The following is a 21,211-nucleotide window of genomic DNA, read 5'->3' on the forward strand; positions in this document are numbered from 1 at the left end:
CTGAGCCTGCGCGACTGGAGCCTGTGCTTCGCAACAAGAGAGGCCGCGATGGTGAGAGGCCCGCGCACCGCGATGAAGAGTGGCCCCCACTCAACGCAACTAGAGGAAGCCCACGCACAGAAACGAAGACCCAACACAGCCAAAAATAAATAAATAAATAAATAATTAAAAAAAAAAAGAAAAAAAAAAAAGACACTGATGAAAGAAATTAAAGATGATACCAATAGATGGAGAGATATACCATGTTCTTGGATTGGAAGAATCAATATTGGGAAAATGACTATACTACCCAAAGCAATCTACAGATTCAATGCAATCCCTATCAAATTACCAATGGCATTTTTTACAGAACTAGAACAAAAAATCTTAAAATTTGTATGGAGACACAAAAGACCCCGAATAGCCAAAGCAGTCTTGAGGGAAAAAAATGGAGCTGGAGGAATCAGACTCCCTGACTTCAGACTCTACTACAAAGCTACAGTAATCAAGACAATATGGTATTGGCACAAAAACAGAAACATAGATCAAGGGAACAAGATAGAAAGCCCAGAGATAAACCCACGCAACCTATGGTCAACTAATCTATGACAAAGGAGACAAAGATATACAATGGAGAAAAGACAGTCTCTTCAATAAGTGGTGCTGGGAAAACTGGACAGCTACATGTAAAAGAATGAAATTAGAATACTCCCTAACACCCTACACAAAAATAAACTCAAAATGGATTAGTGACCTAAATGTAAGACCGGACACTATAAAACTCTTAGAGGAAAACATAGGAAGAACACTCTTTGACATAAATCACAGCAAGATCTTTTTTGATCCACCTCCTAGAGTAATGGAAATAAAAACAAAAATAAACAAATGGGACCTAATGAAACTTCAAAGCTTTTGGAAAGCAAAGGAAACCATAAACAAGACGAAAAGACAACCCTCAGAATGGGAGAAAATATTTGCAAACGAATCAACGGACAAAGGATTAATCTCCAAAATATATAAACAGCTCATTCAGCTCAATATTAGAGAAACAAACACCCCAATCCAAAAATGGGCAGAAGAGCTAAATAGACATTTCTCCAAAGAAGACATACAGATGGCCAAGAAGCACATGAAAAGCTGCTCAACATCACTAATTATTAGAGAAATGCAAATCAAAAGTACAATGAGGTATCACCTCTCACCAGTTAGAATGGGCATCATCAGAAAATCTACAAACAAAAGCAAATGTCGTATATTAACGCATATGTGCGGAACCTAGAAAAATGGTACAGATGAACCGGTCTGCAGGGCAGAAACTGAGACCCAGATGTAGAGAACAAACGTATGGACACCAAGGGGGGAAAGCAGCAGGGGGGTGGGGGTGGTGGTGTGATGAATTGGGCGATTGGGACTGACATGTATACAGTGATGTGTATAAAATTGATGACTAATAAGAAACTGCTGTATAAAAAAATAAATAAAATTCAAAAATTCAAAAAAAAAATAGACATCAGAGTCACCCAGGGAGAGTCTAGGGTGCCCCACACTCAGAGTCCTGCAGAGGGAGAGAGGGTCTGAGGAGGCGCATAACCGGGGGGAGGTGGGTTCTGCGGGCCCAGTGGACTCTCAGAGGAGAGAGCGGCCAGTGGAGAGAGATGTCACCCTCCGAGCACATGTATTTTCTCAGTGAAATACAAGGTGTGCAGAGATCAGGGTGGAAAGAAGGTGTGAAATAGCACCTGTAAGGGGGGTGGTGGCAATAAGGGTGGGGCCAGTCTGGGCTGTTCTGACTGTATGTAAACCAGTGCAGTGTGGTCCTGCAGGGACTTTGGGACACGGGTGAGGATGCCCTGGACCACCGTCACACCAACAGTCCCGGGGCAGGACATCCCGGGAGGAGGAAGAGGCGCTGCTGAACCGCACGGCAGGCAGTGGGGCTGAGGAGTGGGGCTCCGATTCCGTCGGGCCGTGGGGTGCCGGGGCGTGTGTGTGCAGGGGGGGCAGGCGGTGGTGGCTGCTTCTGTCGTGAGGACCGCAAAGAATGACCTCCCTGGACCCCAGCCCACGTGTGCACGGAGCCCCTGCCACCGGCCAGAGAGCGGATGGCACCGTGAGCGCCATCCCCGCAGTGACATCAGAGCGCGGCAGACGCTCCCCTCCGCCAGGGCACTCTAGGCTAATGTAATCATACGATTACATAATTAACCCAGCTGTCTCATTAAGAAAATCAACTGGAATTCAGGGCATAATTAGTCATACAGCAATTAGCATGCTGATGAGCAACTGATGAGAAGCTGTCTAGAGAGCGTGTGTGCCAGGACCACCCCAGTCACAGCAGAGGCAGGAAGACGCCCCCCCACACCCCACACCCCCCGCCGGGCCACACCGAAAGCCAAGTCACCGAGTCACTTCCAGTGAGTTCTCCAGATGGGTCGGGGGGCCGGGACAGGAGGCCGGGGGAGAGCCCTGAAGGTGGGGCAGCAGGCGACTCAGACGCCCATCTTGTCAGGCTGGCCTTTCTTTAACACGTGTGGAGCTGCTTCCTCAGCCTGCGAACGATCGGCTCCTTGGGCCCCAGGTTTGTTTCAAGCTGGTCAAGGAGGGTGGAGAGGTTGCCGGCTCGTCTGGGTTGCAGTTACCCCAGCACTGGTCAGAGCGTGACTGTCCCTTGTCCCCCGTGGCTGCTCTGGACCAGCTCTGGTCCTGCAGCCCAGGAGAGGGGACAGGGGGGCACCTGCAACCCCCAGTTTCATCCCACGGCCACGGCCCTGGTCCCTCTCTTGTCCGTTTTGGTGCTGGTGGTTGCTTCTCACGTGTGAATGAAGATGTTTCAGGAAGGTCAACTGAAAACATGCAAAGGGGGGCTCCGAGGTAAGAGTTCTCTCTGGCGGGGCCTGGTCACGGGCAGCTGCCAACACCGGGCGACCAGAAGACACGGACTGGAGCAGCCTCACAGGAGCAGGCTGGGGCGGCCACATCGCACAGCCTTCAAAAATGCCACCAGGATGCATGCCGGTGAAAAGCTTGGTACGAGAAGCAAGGGATATTTCTAACTAATCACAAGATTTTGTCACTTTTTGCCAGGAGTGCTTACTACACAGCCTTGATCGGGGGACAGACGGGGAAGAAAGAAAAAGAATGGAAAGAACAGTGGTGTCTGGTTTTAACTGAGAGCGTGTCCTCACTTAAAACAGCTTGACAGGCACAAAGGACCGGCTCACTATTTCAGTCTTATGGAGAAACATTAAAAAGCAGCTCTTGGGACTTCCCTGGAGGTCCAGTGGTTAAGACTCTGCGCTTCCAATGCAGGGGGCGCAGGTTCGATCCCTGGTCGGGGAAATGACATCCCATATGCCACGCGGTGCGACCAAAAAAAGAGCAGCTCTCAAAACTGATGATGTCCCTCTTTACTTCTGGATCCTCAGATGCAAGGCTGATGGGGGTTGATGGGGATATTCTCCAGGAGAGAAGGTTTTCCTAAATCCCGACTGAAACTTCCGACCGCCCCTCAGCAGCACCCGGGAGCAGGGGCATCTTGGCGTGGGTGCTGAAAACGGAGCAGCCTACAAAACGGGCTCCCTTCTGCTGGTTCTCTTTCAAGGCTTCTGAAAACTAACACCTTCTCCTTCTGATCGCAGGCCAGTTATCCGAGGGAAATGCAGTGAGCGGAGCCAGTCAGGAAACGCTGAGCGCCAGCGGAGTTTCACGAGTCCATGAATATTTTATATCACTGGTCATGGGCTCCCTTAGATTTAAATCTTAAAATCAATCCTTCTGGGCACTGCCTTTGTGTTTGAAGGGTTTGTGTCTGTAGGACCTAAACTACATCTTAGCAAGGAGTGAAAGATGACTCTGTTGTGGGGGGGGGGATGGGGGGCACCCAGAGAGAGAGAGGCCAGGAGGTGATGAGAACAAGCAGAGCCTCTTCCAATGGACTCGGCAGCCAGAGAACAGAAGTTCTGCAGCACCAATGCCCAGCTCACCAACCTTGTCTCCTTTCTAGGAACTTCCCTCAAAAATACCTTTGCCGAGATGTTTCTGGGACTGAAAAGGAACAGATGTGTTTTATACCAATTACTAAGTGTGGACAAATACTCCACCGACTGCCGCTTACGGTCTTATCTGGAATCCATCACTAAAGGCTATTCAGAAACTGAGATTGCAAGTTGAATATTTTACAAATTTATGCTTCCCCACACCCCCCCGATTGTAGAGATAAAGACATGCTCATTGTAAAAAATCTGAAAAGTATCAAGAAGCAAGAGCAGGTCACCCACGCGAGGTGAATTCCTGGCAGATTATGCATACCGTGGTAATTTTGCTCAGAACGCAGTAAAATTCCAGTTATGCAAGGGCCTTTAAGAGGAGGTCATTCCAGAATTTTCCCAGCTATCTGAGAGGGTCACACTTTAAGACCCGAGACATTTATTTCTCCTTCCATTACAGTAAGGGAAGAAGGCTGCCTATTTCACCTGTTTAATTATGGGATATTCTCTCAAAGGTGCTGTACCGTCTCCCACCCCCCAAGTAGGAGCCACCTGAGGGAGGGCAGGGGCCACGTCTCAGCTGCATTTGCATCTTGGGTGCACGGTGCCGGGCCTGGCACCACAAGTGCTGGCCGAGGGAATGTGTGAGTATGATTTCTGAACAGCACACCTTGAACTGTTTCCTGCACAGCCGGGGTCACTACGGCTGACAGCCACTGACCTCTGCTCTCACCCACAGATACAGACTCCAATGCAGAAGGACGATGGTCTCCCGGTTAGGGAGTCCGTCACCGAGGGCTCCCCATCCCGGGGGGCCTCGCCCAGGTGTCCTCAACCAAGTCACGTTGTCAGCAGATGCCTATGATGCTTTTCCTCATGTGAGTAGCCATTAGCAAATTAATTAATATAAATCTCAATCAGGTTATTAAAATAAAAAAATGTAAATATCTGCAAGTGTAAGGTATCGCTATGTTGATCATATAAATTATGATATAAAATCTGTGATAAGAATCACAGATGAAGCCATCTGGGTTAATGATGTAAAACTGTGACTTTATGAATCGAATTGTAGAACTACTTTCCTACTGCCATGATGTTGACAATAAAGGCAAAGACCACTTTCAACTAGAACAATGAGGGATGATAGTCGAATTAGGGACAGGAGGCTAATTTGGCAAACTTCTTGTTGGTCTTCCTTTTAATTTTGTAAACCAGATGGAACCATGTAAACAATATTGCTACCAAAGACGGAGGAAGTACTGCTGCGTTAACTGGGCCCTGGGTTAGAGCCGTCCAAGTCTCCTTCCTCAAGCGTCTGTTCCTCTCCAACTTCACCCCCACCGGCCGAAACCAGGCGACCTCATCTCTCCTGCCCCACATCACCTTGGACCCCTTTCTGATCTGTTTCCAAACTGCAGTCAGGATGACTTTTTAAAAATAATTAATTAATTAATTAATTAATTACTTTTGGTTGTGTTGGGTCTTTGTTGCTGCGCGTGGGCCTTCTCTAGTTGCGGCGAGCGGGGGCTGCTGTTCGTTGCGGTGCGCGGGCTTGTCATTGCGGTGGCTTCTCTTGTTGTGGAGCACGGGCTCTAGGCGCGCGGGCTTCAGTAGTTGTGGCTCGCGGGCTCTAGAGCGCAGGCTCAGTAGTTGTGGCTCGCGGGCTCTAGAGCGCAGGCTCAGTAATTGTGGCACACGGGCTTAGGTGCTCCGCGGCATGTGGGATCTTCCCGGACCAGGGCTCGAACCCGTGTCCCCTGCACGGGCAGGTGGATTCTTAACCACTGCCACCAGGGAAGCCCCAGGATGACTTTTTTATTATGCAAATCTGACCATGTCATTTCCCTGCTTAAAATTCATCAATGGTTTGTTAAAGTCCAGAATCCTTCGCATACCCTACCGGGCCCCTCCCTGCTGAGTCAGTGCATTCCCTTGACCTAGGCACGACCAGGAACAGGGCCCCTGCACTGCAGATGGTGTCCTGCTGTGGGTGATAACGGTACGTGGCCACTCTCGTCACTGCCTTCTCCTCCTCGTGCTCCCTGGGCTCACAGCCACCTCCGACCCTGCCCCATCCTTCCCCACCTACACACTCGTGCCCAGTGGGCTCTGCCTTCCAAGCACTTATCACACCTAAAATTCAATCATTATCTGTGTGATGACTTTTTTTTTTTTTTTTGGGCCGTGCTGCGTGGCCTGTGGGAATCTTAGTTCCCCGACCAGGGATGGAACCCGTGCCCCCTGCATTGGAAGCGCGAAGTCTTAACCACTGGACCGCCAGGGAAGTCCCTGTGTGAAGACTTTTGGATGCCCACATTCTCACCAGACTCGAGTCCACGAGAACAGGAAGCCGTCGGTGCCATCCCCGGCACTCAGCAGGATTCCTGAGACACAGCGGGGGGGACAGGTGCTGGCCTGGTAGCCCCACAGAGCCGAGGGTCACAGCAGCGGGGAAGGAGAGCGTGCTTTGGTTGAAGTGGCAGGATATTTCTGATAAAAAGCATCTTAAAATACCCTCAAAACTGACGAGGGGATGAGGAGCGATCTGCTGACAAGTGAGAAAGAGGTAAACATGGGGTCTTAACTATGGCAACTGTTCAGAGGATGCATCAGGACAATTATGTCTTTAAATGTTTACTCAGTGTCTTTAATCCGAAGGAGACTTTTGGAAGGAGAAATAACACTACTTGGGATTTTCAGACGTGGAAGATGAGAGGAGGGAGGAGCCGGGTGACCCCACTGTTTCTTTTGCCTTGAACAATGGAGTCGCACCACCGGGGGAAGGAAAGGGCTGGGGTGGAGGGGGGTCCCCTGCTCCACGCTCGGGGCTGGGTGTGTAAAGCTTGGGATGCCAGCCGGACAGCTACTCAACCCAACACAGATTCTGGACGCCAGTACTGGCCACCAAAACCCAAGGCCTCTAAAGCACACGTGCTGGTTTGATGAACCCCGAATGCTAAGCGTCATATAAATGTCTCTGCAGGCAGGCAAATCTTTACAGAGTGACAGCAAAGCAAAAGGAGAGTTCAGAGAGCTAGTAAACTGCTCCATCTCCAGGAAAGATACATTCTGTTCTCTCGTAACTTAGGTGGTTATATGCACCAGAGGGCTCTTCCCCAACGGCAAGCTGTCAATCTCAGGATAGGTTCAATGCGAACAACTACAGTGCGATACCGATAAACCTCAGGAAGCATCCTGAAGAAATAATTTGATCCATTAATTTAATCATTCATTCGACAAATATTTATCGAGTTTCTGCTACGTGACAGGCGCCGGGGTAGACACCAGGCACATAATCAGGGACGAGACCACCCTGCCCCAGTCTCTGCCCAGCCAGGAAGGAAAAGAGCTGAGTAGCAAGTACAGTAAGTCCCCTACCTACGAACCTTCGAGTTGCGAACTTTCAAAGATGCGAACGTGCCCCTGTATGCCAGCTGTTGTACTGTACTTGTGTACTTTTCAAGGGACTGTAAGATTAAAAATGGTTTCTTTTACCTTTTGTGTTTGTTTTTTACGTATTATTTGTGTGAAAAGTATTATAAACCGATTACAGTACAGTACTATATAGCCGATTGTGTTAGTCGGGTACCTAGGCTAACTTCGTCGGACTTATGAACAAACTGGATTTATGAACGTGCTCTCGGAACAGAACTCGTTCGTATGTAGGGGACTTACTGTAGTTATAACAAAGGTAAACAGACCCAGGGTGTGGGGAGCGGGGTGTGTGTGCGCGCGAAGGGCACACCTAGGCTGGACCTGGGAGGTCAAGAAGCAGCGTCTTAACAAGTCAATCTGGAGGAGCTGGAAGAGATCAGCTCAGAATGGGCTGGGCCTGCCCACGGCGAGGAGAAGGACCCATTCCTGCTGGCAGGAAGCCTGGCATCGCCACACTGTGGACACGGGAGAGGTGGCCTGAACCGCAGAGTGGAGGGCGGAGGTTGGGATGGAGAGAAGTGGATGGAATCGAGGACCTTCTGGGGGTAGGACGGCCAGGGCTTGTTGACCCAGTGCTCTGGCGTGAGCCGCTGGGTGGCAGGTGGTGTCACTCGCCAAGAGAAGGAGACTGTTTCCTCTGGACACACTGGGTCATTTCAGGTGCCCCTCAGTCAGTCCAGCGGGGATGTCCAGGAGGATATACAGGCTGACACTCAGGGGCGAGAACCGAACTACTGAACTGAAACAAAGCTCCAAGAGCCACCAGCGTGACCCCTGGTGCATTCCGCTGCCAAGGACCCTGGGTGGCTCTGGGTGAACAGCCTCATGTCACATGTCAACAGCTGTGCTATGCCAGGCCCTACTCCAGGTGCTAGGCACAGAGCGATCAAGCAAAACTGTCCTCAGAGAGCTTTCATTCTAGTAGGACCAGCAGATAAGGAACAAGAAAACACACAGGTAAGTAAAATGTCCAAAAGTGTGGCAGCGGTGGTGGTGATGTGGTAGGGCTGGCTGGTCACCTCTTCCCGGGCTCCTGGAGCTGGGCCACATGGCCAAAATACCCTTCCCATTATTTCCAAGAGCTTCCTCTATTTTCCTGAGATAGCATAAGTTGTTATTTCTTGAAACCAGAACTCGACACACCCCACCTACATTTCTGGATTCAGCTGGATTGAAGCCTGGAGCACACAGACAGTTAAGGCCCCCCGAGTCTCCCCAGCTGTGTGACTGACTGTCAGTAAATGCACTGCTATTGACCAGGCCCTTCCTGTAAGCCTCAGCCACACGATTACTTCATCTGAGCGATAAGCGGACTTCAAAACACAGGTTGAGGGCTCCAAGCTCCATTCCTGCTTTTCAAGTAGTTGTTAGATGTGTCAGACCACAGTGTTTGTAAGAGAAATACCTGGGAGGTGGGTCAAAGTGATCTACGTGGTGTGCAAATGTACTCTGATTAACTCATTATTACAGACAACGTCAAACATTATTCGCCCCCACCACCTGAAATTAAAACTGCCAGCCATAAATGATAATTACAAAGAAAATCACCAGTATAAGGAAAATGCTGACGGGATAACATTAAGTGAAAAAAGCAGACTATAACTATATAGTCATGTTATGATCAGAGTTCCATAAAAATTATATACGTATATGAATAAGGACTGCTCAGGCAAAGAGGAGTGTTGATGAGAAGAGTGGTCTCGTTCTTGTCTGTAAGAAGTCAAGATGGAAAATAACTGCAGAAGAAGAAACCCAACGACTCGTTCAAGTGGCTTCCCAGTGGAGAAACCTCACTAAGGGAAAACCCAGAGACAAATCAGACTTTTAAAAAGAGTGTAGATTATTTAGAAAACAGTAGCTGCAGGCTCTCTGGGTCTCTGGCAAAGGCAAAATAAACCAGGCCCCTTTCAACTAAGTCACCAACACAAAACTAGCACTTGCACAAGAAAATGCAAGTGGGTCCACCAAACTGCCAGAGCCTGAGAAAGAGAGCCCTGAATGATCCATTTATTGTGAAGGAGCCTCCAAATGAGCCTCAGTCAGAGTATTCAGGAAACCCCTAGGTGGACACAAACTCTTGCAGAAAATCAAAGGGCTAGAATTTGGAACTAAGAGTGGGGTAAGCTCATAAGATAGCAAAAGGTTAGAACAAAGACAACCCCTCTCCATCACTAGGCTGTTCCCCTACCTTATTCCATTTTACAGATGAGAAAACTGAGGTTCAGAGAGGGAAAAGGGATGTGACCAAGACCTCACAACAAGGCCCTGGCAGGAGAATCTGGATCTCCCTACCCCCGTCCGAAGTGTCTAATGTACTTTCTGCTGTCCGTAGCTTGGTGCGGCCTCTGTTAACCCCGGCTCCCAGAGGGGACAGCAAAGCCCTCAGTGGACCTGAATTAGAATACAATACAGAAACAAAGGAGACTTGTTTCTGCTTTGCTTTGTTAAAGCAGTTCTAGTAATATCAGTGACGCACAGAGGATTCCTAATGAGGGCAAGTGCACAGCTCTAATGGGTGGGGAGGGGAGGGTGGTGGTAACTGGGTTTCCTTGGTCAGCACAAGATGACATTCAAGTGGCTAATTTTCAGATCTGAGTCTTTTCAGGACTGAGTTGGGACCCATGTGATCATGTCCATCACCTCCCCACGGATTAGGTGAGTGGACCACCTGAGAACAGAGGATCGATGGGACCAGTGGGTGCTCTAAATTCTGCCTCACTTTTCTAGAATAAGGAATGGGGAGCCATTATCTCTCTGAATGCATAGCAAGCATTATTAAAATTTTAACTCTTTAGTTCCTTCAAAAGAAAAAACAACCCATATATACTGTAGTTAAATGGGCTACCGCTTGCCCTTGGATATTAAGTGAAAGACTTGGCCAGAGGCCACTGATTCCCTGGACGACCTGGGAGGGGAGCAAGGCATTCCAGGTGCCCTATCAGGGCCATTCCTGAACGTGGAATTGGTCAGCCCAGAACCGTGAATATCCAGGACGTCTGCATAGCGCACACACGGGTTCTCTTTCTTCTCTGTGAAACGTGCAGCATTTTAAACCAAAGCTAAAGGTAGCCCCACAGGTCTGAGTTTCTGCATTTCCAAAGGCATCAACTGGAGGCAACTCTACTACTTCAGCAAATACGCACCTGATTTCCATACTCATCCCAAGTCTGGGTTTTGGAGAATTCACATTCCCAGAACTCCCCAGTTTCCTGGGGAAGTTGCCTTAGGGAGGCTGAGAAGAATCAGCCAGAAGCCCACTGACTCACCAGACACAATGCCCGCAGGTGGGCTACAAGCGCTGGGCTTACCTGGAACATCAATCAATCTCTTGTAGACATTCAAGAAGGCTGCCTCAGCTTCTTTGCTTCTTTTACTCAGTGCATCAATCTGAAAAGGAATGGGAGAAAGAAAAGAAAAACAAAGAGCTCAAAATTTGTCAAGAGGTAATTTAAAAATCATTACACGTCAAATGGAAGTCTGATTGCTCCATGTAAATGCCGGACAGCTGGGCCTTCAACCTCTTAAACGTCTGCAAACATGTGAGAGGGAGGCAACCCACGTGGGCCCGCCCGTGAGGGGGAGCGAGGCAGGAGCGGTCCCATCGCTTGACGGAGTGGGGACTCTCCACGGAGAATGTGGTCTCTTTCCTTCTTCCACCAGTGTAGACTATGAGCTGACCACATGCCAGACGCTGTGCTGGAGGCGGGACACAGAGGGACAGCCCTCAGCCCCAGGGGCTCGGGGTCCAGTAGGGGAACAGGTTATGTGAATGACTAGGGAAATCCCAGCCGGGAAAGTGCCCAGTAAACACAGCCGTGGGGACACCGAGAAGGGGACGTCAAGCAAGAAAGCAGGTGACATTTGAGCAGAGTCCTCAAGAGCAGCTCACCAGGTGAAGAGGTGACACGAAAGGGGAGGAACACATTCAAACACCAAAGTTCTGAAACCTGGGGGTCCTTAGGTCCTCTTTAAGAATTTTATGAAAGCCGGGGCTTCCCTGGTGGTGCAGTGGTTAAGAATCCGCCTGCCAATGCAGGGGGCATGGGTTCGAGCCCTGGTTTGGGAAGATCTCACGTGCCGCGGAGGAACTAAGCCCGTGTGCCGCAACTACTGAGCCCACGTGCCACAACTACTGAAGCCCGCGCGCCTAGAGCCCGTGCTCCGCAACAAGAGAAGCCACCACAATAAGAAGCCCTTGCACCGCAGCGAAGAGTGGCCCCCGCAAACCACAACTAGAGAAAGCCCACGCGCAGCAACGAAGACCCAAAGCAGCCAAAAATTAAAATAAAATAAATTTTAAAAAAAGGAATTTTATGAAAGCCAAGGACCCTCTCCTAGAAACACACACACACAGGGTTACACACTCTACTTTAGGACACTCATGTGTCCACGTGTGTTCTGTCCATAGAATCCAGATTAAGAACTGTGGATAGGGCTGTAACCCCAGGGAATGTGGGGCTGCTCGGGGGGGGGGGTGGTGTGGACATGGATACATGGGTGTGAGACTGGATAGGTGAGGGGGTCGGTGCTGGTGGAGGAGGATGACCTTCACCGTCTGGGCCTGAGTCAGAGTGGAAGGAGGACAGGAGGGGCCAGGCAGGAGGCGACCATTCCTAGGTTGTTGCCGCTGCCCTGGTGAGAATGTGCAGGGCAGTGGCGCTGGGGACTGAGGGAAAGAGGCCAAGCAGAGAGATTAGGTCCAGCTGAGCTGATGTGAGACATGGAGGGTCCAGGTGAGTTAAGGACGGTGCCCAGGTTTCTAGCTTAGGCAACGGCGAGTTCCTGTGATGGTGGCCAGGATCAGTGTGTCTCATAAACAAACCCAGCTGAGCTGGTTTCCCTCCAGTGAAAAGTCTCTTCATCAAAGAAAGGTGACGCGTCCCAAGCAAGCTGGACACACATCCAAAGAGGCTTCTGTGGTTGGATGGACTCAGTATGTATTTTGCTCCCATAACATGCTTGCTGAGACAACAGATCACTTTTTACCCCTGAAGCATGCAAGATTCTACATGCACGGAGTTCACGTTGGCTCAGGAAAAGGACACTAAATTATATATTCCTCTGTCCCCTCACAGAATTATACTCTGTCTCCAACGTTATTAAAGAGGCAAAAGAAGTGGCGTAATTACAGGGCCTCTCACCTGAGCCAACCAACAATTTGTTAAGGGCTGAGAGAGGTGACCTGATTAAGGATGGGAAGACCCTGGGGAGGGGGACACAAAGGCTGTGGGAAGGGGAGCAGGGCAGGTCTCAGGAAATCCAATACAGAGCAAAAAAGGGCAATGCATGCATTTCCAACTTCTACCAAGTTGTGCTGGAGAATTCCTACTTGAAGTCAGTCGCCGAGAACTCAGACACGTTCCCTCCACGCCCCTGATAAAATAAGCTTGTGATTTAGGTGTTGGGCATGTTTTCTGAATAATCCACAAGGACTACTTAAAAACGATAAAGATGGCTGGCTATTTTTAAAATATTCTTTTTCTTTTCCCCTCTGATTCTTAGCAGTTCATGCTCATTGCACAATTAGAAATATATCAAAAACTAAAGAGAAAATTAACACCGTAATTCTGCCATTCACCAGTGGAAGTCATGCCTCTGTCTGTAGTTCCCTTTAATTCTGAATGAAATGTAGGCATGTAGGCAAACTATAGAGACAGTAGATTAGTGGTTGTCTAGGGTTGGGGACCGGGAGGATGACGGCTAAGGGGTGTGGGTTTCTTTCTGGGGTGAGGAAAAGTTCTACAATTGATCGGGACTGCAGTAAAAGTCAATGAACTGCCGAGTTCAAATGGGTGAATTATATGGTATGTGAGTTACATCTCAATAAAGCTGTCACAAATGTCTGCGTGTATATTTGAAATCAAACCATATGGAAAATTTTGTACTGTGCTTTCATGAACATATAAAGTCTTTCCAAATGTCTATTACAAAATTTGGAAAATGTCTTAATAGTATTATTTCAACTGTACCTAACCACCACCTACATAGATGTTGTGTGTAAAACTGGATATTTGGAGTTGCCTTTCCAGACGTCTGGAGCTTTCCATGCGCTCCGGGCCTTTCTGCCACCTCCTGAGAGAGGTGCCCCAGGGCAGCAGTCTGCCCAGGAAGCAGGACAGAGGCCCTGGTGGCTCTCTGCACCTCTCAACACCCAGAGGGTTCTCTGCTCGGCTCCGGATCTGCCTAGGGAGGGCCCCCCACTTCCTAGGGATTCTGAGCCCACAAAGGTGGCTGCCTCTAGAGTGGGCAGAGGATGGGATCTGGAAGGATCCTGAACACTGTCTTCTCTCTCCCTTATGGGTTGTTGAGGGGGGACGTGGGATTGGCAATCTACACAACACACTTGGGACTGTTACAGATTGCACTGTGCCCCTGCCCTGAAAGTCCTAACCCTCAGTACCTGTGAATGTGGCTTTATTTGGAAATGGGGTCTTGGCAGATGACAAAGTTAAGATGAGGTCCTTAAGGGGAGCCCTAATGCAACAGGACCTGTCCTTATAAAAAGGGGAAATTTGGACACAGAGACAGTCACGCACACAGGAGAACCCCATGTGAACGTGAAGGCGGGGATTGGGGTGATGCACCTCCAAACCAAGGAACGCCAGAGATGGCCAGCAAACCTTCAGAAGCCAGGGGAGGGGCCTGGAACAGACCCTCACAGTCCTCAGAAGGAACCAGCCCTGCCGATGCCTTGATCTTGGCCTTCTGGTCTCCAGACTGTGAGAAGTAAACATCTGCTGTTTAAGCTGCTCAGTTTGCGGTACTTGGTTGCGGCAGCTCTAGCAAATTAGTACGGGAACCATGAATCTGCGTCGTCTTCCCATCCCCCTTCCACAGACGCAAGAACATTCAACCGAGTCCTGAGAGAACAAGGCCAGGTTGCTGAGTTTAACTCATTAGGCAACTGGACTGAGGTTTCTTAAGAGAGGTGATGAGAAGTCCACGCGTGGGTGAGTTGCTCCTTGATGATGATCAACAAAGTCTCCCGAGCCTCCTTCTGAGGTTTCCAAACCTGGAAGAATTTGTTGATTCTGGTGATTTTGAGACTTTCTCTGCTCGCTCACTCTTTCGACTCCCCCCATGGCCTCTGCCCTTGTCCAAGAACAGGCCTTGGGCTCTGAGTTTTGGTCTGTCCTCTCCCTTTCCCAGCCCCACCTTTGCTGGGGTGGGCCTTCCCTAGAAGGCCTAGCCATGCTTCCAGAGCCAGTGCAGGTCTCACTGGCCCCAGGATGCGTGTGCCGGGTTCCCCTGGGGCCAGGCTGGCCGGCCTTGCAGGGTCCAGGGCTGGGCGGGTGGGTGAGCTCCCGTGGGTGAAGCACTCAGTGCCTAGCGCAGGGAAGTAGGGCCCTGTCTGTCCTCCTTATCCTTCAGTGAGGGAGGAAAGAGATGGGGTCATCTTCATCCTCACGCCCTCTGCGCCCGCCTTGGAGCCAGGACTTGGCATGGCACCCCCTCACACGGGGGGAGAGGTTTGTGAATGAGAAGAGGTTTGGGGTGAGGTCTTAGGCACAGATGGTTGAAAGTCGGATCCTAGGTTAGACATTCTGGCTACTTAATGTGCAAAGATAACCCGAGGGAGAGATCCTTTCTACCATCCCCACACCTGCAAGGCCACTGTGAGGGGCGGCAAAGGACAGAGGGGCTGTTGGTGGCGGAGCTGGGACAGATCTGGAGAAGCTCTGACGGCACTCAGGCCCTGGGTAAAACCTGTTCTGCTCCGGGGATTGACCTCACCTCCTGCCACGCCTCACACTCCAGCCACGCCCGGCTACTCCCTGTTCCCTGAATACACGAGAGCGATTTCCCCGCAGCCTGGAAGGCGCCTCCTTGGAATGTTCCTCTGATCCTCCAGGCTCAGCTGATCCAGCTCTGGGCTGCCGGCCACTCCCGTCACCATATGGGATTGCCCGAAAGGTCCAGGACTGCAGACAAGGCTCCGCTGGGAGATCTTAGATTCCTTGAGAGCCCACCCTAGGCTTTCCTCCCAACGACCAGTACACAGTAGGTGTTTAATACATTTTTATTGTGTGAATGAAAATTTACCTAAATTGGTCAACTGTTCTACCTGCAGAAGTGAGCAAATGGTTACGGGATGCAGTTTTAAGTCTTTATGAAAATGCTCAACACGTAGAGTTCTTTGATTTTCGGCGTGTGTTTCACATGCTCCTATGATGACAGCCGCTTGGCTGAAGCCAGCGCACGGGAGGCCTCCTTCCCCACCGCGCATGCCTGGAGAGCCCTGGCCAGCCTCCTGCAGGGAGCTCCGTGTCCCCATTCTACGGAGAGGCCCAGTGCTTCTATCATGAGTTTCCCGGATCCAACAGTTACCCTTTCAACAACATCACTTTTATAATGCGGAGTTTGGTTTTTCTGTAATAAGGATGAAAATTCAAGATAAAGGTCTACAGAAAGCTATCTTATTCCAAATCTCAATCAATATTTGCTTCCAATAGGATGAAAAGTCAGAGACCAGGGTTAGAGGCCAAGTTCATGGAAATCGACTGCAAGACCCCCGAGATTTAGAAGGGGTGAGGGAGCACCTGACCATTCGGGAGCCAGCAGAACTGCGCTGTGGGGCTTGGGGCATTGTGTGGAGTATAAGTCACTGACCCCCTCACTGCCCCCCTCCCTGTGAGGGCATCGCATGTCTCTGCCCACTGCCACGTGACTTGGGGGGGCTTCCCAGCCCACGGGTGGCAGACTCGACTACGTGGAATATAAGGGGTGGTGCCACACACTTTGAGCGTAAGATTTAAGAGTGTGTGTGCGGTTCAGCTCTGGTGCACTCTCTTTCTCTGCCGTGAGAATGGCGTGACCTTAGAGGAGCCGCTTCTTCCACTGGGATCTCTGAGTAAAGACAACACATGGTTCCAGAGCCATCCCGCCAACCCACAGCCCACATGTAACATGAATGAGAAATCGTCTCTTGTTGCCATTAGCCACTGAGATCTAGGGTTGCTTGTTACTGCAGCGCGATCCAGCAAAGCGGCCTATTACAAGTCCTAACAGGTGATCACATCTCTAGGATGACAGCACAAAGTAAAAATAAAGAATAAACGACCAATATCGTGAGGGCCAAAGGATTTCTCTTTGTCTGCTGTGAAGCTTGATTGTTTGTCTTTGCCAGGGGCAGGGCAGGGGGGAAGATGGTATGTGATCAAGGAAGAAAGGGCACAAGATTTAAAATCAGAAAAATGGATTTAAGACATGGCTCTATCATGCGGTTTGGAATACTGGGCCAGCTACATACCCTATGCCTCTACGAATTTCATTTTCTATGTGTCTGGGAAAAGATACTGATGAGAATACCTGCCTTGTAGGAACCCTAAGAGAATTGAATGAGACAGAAGATGTGACAACAGTGCAGAGCTAGTCACAAGCTGGTTTTCAGCGTTGGTGATAATTACTGACCCATGCTGTATTTAGGAGGAGAAACAGCATACAAATATCAACTAAATTAAGCACCAAAATTTCAGGGGGTTCAAGGAGAATTCACAAAGCATTAGTTTTGGTACGAAAGAAATCACCACTTTTAGAAGAATTAGCCTGTTAAGACCGCCTCTTACACAGCATTTCCAGAGGGTTGCTGCAACATTCAGAGGCTTGGTTATGTCTTAAATGACATTCCCTGCAGAAACTCCCCCACCCACCTATAACTCAGAACATGAATGGGTTTGAGGCTTTGGGGTTTGTTACTGGAATTTTCAGCAGGAGTCTCCAGTTCTCTGTAGAGGAAGGAAATGTGGGGAGATCAAATACAAGCCTGAATTTTAACTGGAAGATGTTTTGTTTAGAACTGAGAAAAGGATCAAATAGTGTAATATTGACAGATGTGTAGATCCTCCTCCTTCTCTTCCAGCCTCGACCACTGGTCAGTCAAGAAGTCCTGCTCACCTGGCCTTAGAAATCAATTTCAGAATTAAAGTCTCTTTCCCTCCCTTGATGCTTCAGCCTTAATTGAAGCCCCCACCCCATGACTTCCAGTTTGGACACTGCAGACCAGTACTCAGAGGATCTCCCCGACGGCGGCCTCTCCTTGCCATGGAGCGTGAGGCGTCCTCCACGGTGGCCTTGGATCATCGCCCCAGAGCCCAGAAGGAACACGCAGCCGCCCTGCCCTAACGGCTTCTCCTGGCTCCCCGACTACAATCCACACTCCTTGGGCTGGGCTTCCAGAACCCTTCCCAACACGGCCCTTGTTTACGCTGCCAACTTCACCTCCCACCAAGTCCCACCACTGCCCATGCTTCTCCACACCAGGCCTCGCCCTCCCGCCAAGGCCCTGCCCTTTCACCCGCCGGTCTTCATACCCTAGGTCCTCCACCTGGAACGTTCTTCACCCCAGGCACGGGGGACCCAGTTCTCCCTTCATGGGTTGGCCTATGTGACACCTCCTCTGTGGGGTCCTCCCGACTTCCCCAGACACGGCTGGTCGCCTGGCTCTTGTGCCACCTGAGCTTGTTGTGAATCCCTCTCTGCCCACTTCCCACACCGAGCGACGAGGCCTCCCATCTGAGAGCTTCCTTTCCACCACCCTGTGGTCTGTCCCAGGCCAGGCCAGCGTCACCTTCGTCTCTTGACTCCCGGCACCCAGGTCCTGACTAACACAGGAGGCCGCCTGGGGCGTGTCTGTGAATGAACGAGGGTAGATTCCAGGCTGCCCAGGCCAGGGGATTCCTCGAAACTCACTGGTGACTCCTGCAGCATCGATGACTGTGGAAGCTCAGGGTGGAGAAGGTAGTTTCCTACCATCGAGAGCTTCAAGAAGGCTGTTGCTATCCACCGCACTATAGTCTAGCCCAAGAAGTGGGGAGCCATGAGAGTCCAGCTCTGATCTGGTTTAGGGGAGCCAACTGCCCTTGTCAGAACTAGAGGACCCTGGGGAGGCGGCGTCAGCGGAGGGAAGGGCAGGTAGGGGCTTTGCGGGTGGAGAGGAACCAGCCAGGGGGTGTCGTCTCTAAAATGGAGAAAATTAGACCTCCTCATGGGCTTTTTGTAAGTATTAAGGAAACGTGTGCAAAGTGCCTGCAAGTGGGCCCAGCTCTCGGGAGGGACGGAGCCCCGTGGCGGCTGCTGTTAACGCAGAGGCTCTGCTTGCGGGCCGGTGACTCCAGCATCTCCCCGGGGGTGGCCTGAGTCTGGGGGCCACGACTGTTGCTCACCCAGCTCATGGTGAAAAGGGATGCTATTCACTGGGTACCCTGAGCGGAGTGCTGTGGACGCCGGACACAGCCCAGCTGGGCCACACACCCACCGCCCACCCCCCCGGCCACACACAGAGTGCCCTGTCACACCAGCTGTGTAGCACAGACGGACAGCGGCATGGACTTGGTGCAAGGGCCCAGGCATCACCAGAGAGACACCAAACAGAATGACGGGTCTTGATGTCTGCCCAGTGCAGCGTATTTTGAAATGGAAATGGCTCATCCTTTCAGGGCATCGTCTGGCCTTGCCACGCACAGGTGGCAGGCAGGGCAGAGGCACCCGAGCCAGGACCTGGATACGGCGCCGGAAGGGCAGGGCCGAGCCCCAGCTCCAGCGCTAACAGAGGTACGCTACCTCAACCCGAGTCAACCTCTCGGTGCCTCCGTTTCTTTGTCTGCAAGATGGGAGGAATCTTGTGCTGTGCAAGGTGACAGGGCCGCTGTGCTGGCAGCGCCACTTCTCAGATGCAGAAACCGACCAAGTCACTCAGAACCAGGTCCGCGAGCAACCCCTCCTCCCCATAGGATGACACCCCAGCACAGCGCTGAGGCCGGGGGCCGTGCGGCCGGGGGAAGGAATGCGTGCTTTGAAGGAACGCAGACTTGGGTTTGAATCCAGTCCTGGCGCTGGTTACTGGAGGATCTGGAGGCGGGGTACTTAAACTATTTATGCCTCTGTCTCTTCATCTGTTTACTGAATTGCTGAGTTGTGAAATAAAATGTGGGTAGCTGGTATGGTCGGGAGCTCGCAGCAGGTGAGTAAACATCTTTGCCTTCCTGAATAAATCCAAATCAGCACTCTTCGCACTACACCACAGGCCGTTCCCCTCTGCCATCAAACTGAGCAGGAAGCCAAAATGCTTAAGGTCTTGGGGGACAGAGACACTTAAACAACATTTAAGATACCACGGTAGCAATGGCACACTCAGGAACAATCCGTAAGCCTACACCCTGGGAATTTACAAGCTAGTGATTTAGAAATAAACACAGACCATTAACGGAATTTTCAAATCGATGTGCGCTGCTGGACTACGGGCCAGTGAAGACCAGCGAGAGCTGCAGGGAAGAGAGAGAACAGTTTTGTCTCTACGTCTGGCTGCAGAATTCCTTCCAGAGCAAAACATGATGTGAAGAGCCACGTGGAATTCCAGAAGGCATGAGACTGACCAAGGTCCTGTCCAAAACAGAAGCGGACGCAGCCACAGCTTCCGAGTTCTAATTTTAACTGAACCCGGCCACGTAAGAGAGGAACATATTTTCTGAAAGAAGATCGCAGTAGCCGAGAGCCCAGTAATTCTTCTCTAAGTACACATCTACTTAATGCTTGGCAAGTACCAGTCTTGCTACTGCTGTGAGAGTTCTATGGGGAGACGAGAGAGGACGCCAGAGGGCAGGGGACCCTCTTCTGGCCCCCTGGCCACCTCTGGAGTGATGTGTAGAGAAGAGAGATTGGAAACGGGAGTGGGAGCCCGGCTGCCACCACCAGCTTTTGGTTCTCAAGGTCACGTTCCTTCATGACTTCCAACCCGCACACAGAGCGCAGGGAGGAAGGATCACGTTGGAGATACTCCCCATCGCAGAGAACTGAACAGGACTTGTTGAAAATCTCTGCACTGCTCAGGGCAGGGGGCACAGAGCCCGGAGGACAGTTTTGGTTGTAAAGGCAGTGCAGTGTAGACCTGGGTAATGACACAAAATCACGTCTTATATAAACTGACGACATGTTCCTTAACTATGCCTCCAAGCCCAAAGATCCTAAGAGAGTAAGCCTGGAGAATTCCAGAAGAGAGTGCCACGAAGACTGAGTGGGGATGTGGGACCACAGAGAAGACCTGTGGCAGAGGGGACAGCAAGGGAGTAGTAAAAACAATAAAATAGCCGCAAGCATGTCAGTCTTCCTTTACAGTTTACAAAGCCCTTTCAGGTATGTCTGACATCCTGGCTGTCGACATATACCTGAAGGGCTGTTGTGGGGAAGGATTAGCCAGCTTCTCTCCCCCCTGGAGCACAAACCAGAATCAACAGGCAGAAGTTACAGGAAGGCAGATCACAGCTTAACAGCAGGAAAACCTCTGCAAACAGCAGAGTGCTTCAGAGGAGGATTGTGTTGATGCCTGTCTGACTCACTAGTCTGTTCATTCCTTCACTCTGTCAATACAAGCGTTCAAGGAGTGGCTAAAACGTGCCAGGAGGTGTGCTAGCCTAGCCTCCGGGGCCAGAGCCTCCACTTCTGCCCCCAGAGGACACAGGGTGGAGGGTGCCGTCCCCCTACCCCCCACAGGCAAATCGCAGCAGGGCTGTGGAGAGGCTTCCCAGAGGACGAATGCCTACCCGAGATTTTAAAAACACTATTTTGTGAACAGATGATATGTATATAGTAAAAAAAAAAAAAAAAAGTTCAGGTATAAAAGCATATAGAGTGTTCAGCAAGGTTGCACAAGACAAGATCAATATACGAAAATCAACTGTCTTTCTATACACTAGCCAAAAACAATCTGGAAGTGAAGTTAAGAAATGTTCGTGGATTGGAAGGCTTAATGTTGTTAAGATGGCAAAAGTCCCAAATCGGTCCACAGGTACAATGCAATGCCTATCAAAATCCCAGCT

The 21,211-nt window shown here is 50.5% G+C and overlaps 1 protein-coding gene across 6 annotated transcripts in view; it reads right to left on the reverse strand.

The window, feature by feature from the left end:
* CUX1 (cut like homeobox 1) overlaps positions 1-21,211 on the reverse strand; it is a 373,348-nt gene that overhangs the window by 159,602 nt on the left and 192,535 nt on the right. For all 6 annotated transcript variants that reach the window (XM_036824618.1, XM_036824617.1, XM_036824616.1 and 3 more), the window contains exon 4: positions 10,709-10,787. In XM_036824618.1, coding sequence (XP_036680513.1) covers positions 10,709-10,787 — 79 coding nt within the window. The remainder of the gene's footprint in view (positions 1-10,708; positions 10,788-21,211) is intronic.

The sequence above is a fragment of the Balaenoptera musculus genome, chromosome 15, assembly GCF_009873245.2.
Source record: "Balaenoptera musculus isolate JJ_BM4_2016_0621 chromosome 15, mBalMus1.pri.v3, whole genome shotgun sequence".
Taxonomy (NCBI): Eukaryota; Metazoa; Chordata; class Mammalia; order Artiodactyla; family Balaenopteridae; genus Balaenoptera; species Balaenoptera musculus.